General features: G+C 33.7%; 1 protein-coding gene across 1 annotated transcript; it reads right to left on the bottom strand.

Annotated features, from left to right (window-relative positions):
- Nucleotides 1-825: 825 nt before the first annotated feature.
- Nucleotides 826-2,124, bottom strand: LOC125497718 (secreted RxLR effector protein 161-like). The gene is made up of 3 exons (XM_048645388.1): nt 2,049-2,124; nt 1,381-1,466; nt 826-1,293 (listed from the first exon to the last, which is right to left on the bottom strand). Exons 1-3 carry the CDS (start codon nt 2,122-2,124, stop codon nt 826-828), a joined length of 630 nt encoding a protein of 209 aa, XP_048501345.1.
- Between the last annotated feature and the right edge of the window lie 2,305 nt (nt 2,125-4,429).

Here is a 4,429-nt window from a genome sequence, read left to right as displayed (position 1 = left end):
CTCTTTGCTTGTGATTGTGCGCACGGTTACAATTAGAGAGTAATTAAATTATGCTAAGTAGTCATTAGGCGCGACGTTTAATGGTTATTTGGAGTTAACGGCTAAATATAATTAAAGTTAGCGGCTCACCTTAATTTTACTAAGTATATGAACTGGTCAAATAAAACAAGTTTGTTAGGGTTGTATTTGTCTTAGTAAAATTCTAGTTTTCTAGTGAGCAAGACAAGAATTGATCGCGGCGATAATTCACCAACCTAATTGCTAAATCGAGTATTAAAGGGAACTAGATTATAAGTATTAAACAACTATTAATTATCTAATTAATCTATGATCGAACTTTCCATTGGCTTGCTTGTTTGTCACTTGTATATATTAATTTAGTTTATTCTAGTATTAAACCTTAGCTTAATTTTTACATCACTTACAAACCCCCCAATTTTATGTGAATATGTATAATTGTATATATTGTGAATAGTTTTATGTCTGTAGTTTTATATTTATTAGTTGAACTTTGAATTATTAGTTTTCCAATCTCTTCATGGGATCGACCCTTTCTTACCCTTTTACTATTTGTTAATATTTTTGAAGGAATAAGATAGGTATTATAAATTATTAATTTAATACGGTAAACGACCCGTATCATCTCACTTTTTAGAAAGTGATACCTAACATCAATATATTTAGTCCTCTCATGATGAACTTGATCCTTCGCCAAGCATATCGCACTCAAACTGTCACAAAATATTATTGCCTGATGACCATCATGATGTAGAACCAAGTCACTAACTAGCCCCTTCAACCAAATTTCCTCCTTAGCTGCTTTTTTCAAGGCCATATATCATGTTCAATGGTTGACAACGTCAGCGTAGGTTGCAAAGTAGCTTTCCAATTTACAACAGAACCACCAAGAGTGAAAACATAACTAGTCATAGATCTCCTACCATCCACATCCATAGCATAATCAAAATCAGAGAAACATGTCACATCACCTTCATAAATAAGACCAATTTTCGACATACCTCTAAGATACCAAAAGATCCTCTTGACCGCCTGCCAATGCTCCTCACCGGGATCACCCACAAACCTACTAACAACATTGACTGCATGTGTAAAATCTGCCCTAGTGAAAACCATTGCATACAACAAGCTCCCTATGACACTAGCATAAGGAACTCGAGACATGTACTCCTTCTCCTCAGCATACTTAGGTGCAAAAGCAACCGACAAATGACTATTGGTCGCACTAGGAATATATATAGGCTTTGTTGTTGACATGCCAACCCCTAACAATATCTTCTCAATATAACCTTTATATGATAAGAAAAGCTTCTTTGAGTTATGTCCCTATAAATTCGAAGCCCAAAATTTTTCGTGTCACACCCAATCCTTCATCTCAAACTCGACACTAAGAAGCTCCTTCAACTTCTGAACATCAGACTTGTTCTTTGCTGCTCTCAACATATCATCTACATACATCACTAAGTAGATGAAAGATCCATCTATCAACTTATTGTGATATACACAACAATCATATGAACTTCTGTAGTAGCCTAGCTCCATCATGTAGCTATCGAAACTCTTGTATCATTGCCTTGGAGATTGCTTTAGCCCATATAAGGACTTTTTCAACTTGCAAACTAAATTTTCTTTCCCTGAATCCTGATGGAAATTTTCTGGATGAGCCATGTATATTTCCTCTTCCAACTCTCCATGTAGAAAAGTTGTTTTTACATTTAGTTGCTCAAGCTCAAGATCCTGATGTAGAACCATTGCTAGTAGCATCCTTAGAATTGTGTCTGAGTACAAGTGAAAAGATCTTATTGTAGTGTACTCCCTCTCTTTGTGTGAATCCTCTTGCAACTAATTTAGCCTTATACTTGACCCCCCCCCCCCCTATGCAGATGTCATCCCCTCCTTTTTCTTGAAAATCCATTTACAAGTAACTATTTTTCTCTTTAAAGGCTTAGGAACAAGATCCCAAGTCTCATTCTTCTGAAGTGACTCCATCTCATCTCTCATTGCAGCAAGCTAATGATTAGACTCTGTACATGTAACTACTTCCCTATAGGTAGATAGATCATAGACATCCACCTCCTCAGCAACTTGCAGTGCATAAGCCACCATATCTTCAAAGCCACACCTATTTGGGGGTTTCCAAAAATTTGTTGTAATTCCCCATAATTTTAAAGGATTTTATAAATATATTTTAGTATTTATATATTTATATTTAAATATAATCTAGTTTTAAAATGATTTAACAATTGAAAAAGGTTGACTATTTTTAAGTCAAATAAATTATTTTGAGGATTTAAGAAAGTTAAAAATATTTTAATTAAGCATGCTTTGATAAAAGTTTTAAATACTAATTTATATTGGAAAAGAAGTCTAATGGACTTGAGGAACCCAAAATCCTAGATGAATAAGGAAAAGGAGTCATGTTGATGATAGAAGTTCTAAATTGTTTATCCTATTCATCATCAAGTTTAATTGAGCCCAAACTCTTTTTCCTAAACCCAAAAGGAAGCCTTCTTATAAATATCCTAATACCCAATTATACTACCCTACACAATAATTATTTTCTCTCTCCTCTCACTCCAAACCTCACGACACTCCTTCTCTGATCTCTTCCTTCTCACCGACTTTCTCTCTCTTTCTCTCTTTCAAGTTCTTTCTTCTTCTTCTTCAAGTAACGTTTCTTCTCTAACAAGAAACGTCATAAGCTCTCCATAACCACCGGAATTCATGCAACTGTGCTGCTGCCGTGGGTCCCTATTTTCGGCGTGTTCTTGTTTCTTCTTGGTGTGGTTGTTTTCGTTTCTTCTTCCTCAAGATTCCATTAAAGACTATGTTTTTTATGCTTTCTTTTAATGTTAATCATGATTATGGGTGTTAATCTACTATTTTAATAAATAATCTTGATTCATATATATTATATATTATAAGAATAAAAATTCAGTTTTGTTTATTATGGTTAAATTATAGCTTTAATCATTAAAGCATGGATTTTTAGGGTTTTAATTACTAGAAAACCATAGTAGCATGTTAGATACTATGAGATTGATTTAGATTATGATTTTAAACATGTTTACATATATTTAAAGAAGGTTTTATGATTTTTAAAGTTGCTGGAATTTCAGAAAGGATTTTATTTATGGAGTTTTAAGAATTTTAATTACGAGTATGGTAGTACTATGCTAGGAATTAAAAGTATTGAAGTTTTGATATTAAATCAGCTTTGAATAATTTAAAGGTTTAAATATTTTTAGATTTTGTATTTTTATTTAAGAGTATTGATTTTAGTTTATATTGATTTATAGGCGGAGAATATTCTGTATGAGACTTCTAAGAAGTTAAAAGTGGCCTGCCGACTACATTAGTGGAAAAATAAGGAAGGGCTGCGCTAAAAAAGGCTAGAAGGGCTGCGCTTTTTGACAGCAGCCCTTCACTTTTTAAGTAGGGCTGCACTTTTCAAGCGCAGCCCTTCACAACGAAGGGTTGCGCTTTTTAGGTAAAAGCGTAACCCTTCTAAGCTAGAAGGGTTGTGCTTTTACCTAAAAAGTGCAGCCCTTCAAGCTTAGAAGGGTTGTGCATTTTAGGTAAAAGCGCAACCCTTCTAAGCTAAAAGGGATGCGCTTTTACCTAAAAAGCGCAGCCCTTCCTACCAAAAAAAAATAAAAATTTTTTTTTTACATTTTTTACTCATATATTAATCTCACATTTTCTGAATTTAACATTTGCATTAAACTTTAAAGTAAACCATCCAAATCCAGAAGAGAAGAATTATAGATCACAATGAACTAACCCAAATATACAGAAGAAGAATTAGATTACAAAGCAACTAACCCAAAACAAAAAAAAGAACGAAACGAAATGAAAAAAAAAAAAGAACAAAAACTAATATACAGAAGAGAAGAAATTATAGATCTGAAAATATAAGAAACATTAATCAAAACAAAGATTAAGAAATTATAGATCTGAAAAGTCTAAAAAAGTATCCAAACATTGACCTAATAATGTTTAAATACGTAAAACAAACCTAATACATAATTAAGAAATAATAAATTCGGAAATACTTAAAATGGCTATTTCGAGCCTTAAACGAACTCGGATGGCTTAAAAAGTCTATACGTCACGGCATAGATGTGAGTTTGACTCGTTGGCCCGTTCCGCTTCCGAAAAGGTATCACAATAGGCAATCGGACTCCCTCAGCATGATTAGTGCAAATTATTTCAGGCTTTTTGTCGCGAATCTGGGAGTTTTTGTAGAGAAAGAGAGATGAGAGAAGAGGAAAGGGAGGAGGGACAGGAGAGAAGGAGGAAGGAGGAGACGTGTGAGAGGAGAGAGAAGGAGGGATAATATATTTGAAGCCTGCTTAATATTTGAAGCCCGCGAATTTTTTATTTCAAATTTTTTTAAGATGGGTTGCGC

Source organism: Beta vulgaris, chromosome 5, assembly GCF_026745355.1.
Source record: "Beta vulgaris subsp. vulgaris cultivar EL10 chromosome 5, EL10.2, whole genome shotgun sequence".
Lineage (NCBI taxonomy): Eukaryota > Viridiplantae > Streptophyta > Magnoliopsida > Caryophyllales > Amaranthaceae > Beta > Beta vulgaris.
The sequence above is the reverse complement of the archived record's forward strand: the minus strand, read 5'-3'. Positions and strand labels throughout refer to the sequence as shown.

Coding starts and splice junctions, on each gene's coding strand:
- LOC125497718 (XM_048645388.1), bottom strand. CDS start 2,124: ATGGTGGCTTATGCACTGCAAGTTGCTGAGGAGGTGGATGTCTATGAT. Junction 1,467..2,048: donor CTATAGGGAAGTAGTTACAT/GTACAGAGTCTA, acceptor TGATGTATGTAG/ATGATATGTTGAGAGCAGCA. Junction 1,294..1,380: donor AGTTTGAGATGAAGGATTGG/GTGTGACACGAA, acceptor TATATTGAGAAG/ATATTGTTAGGGGTTGGCAT.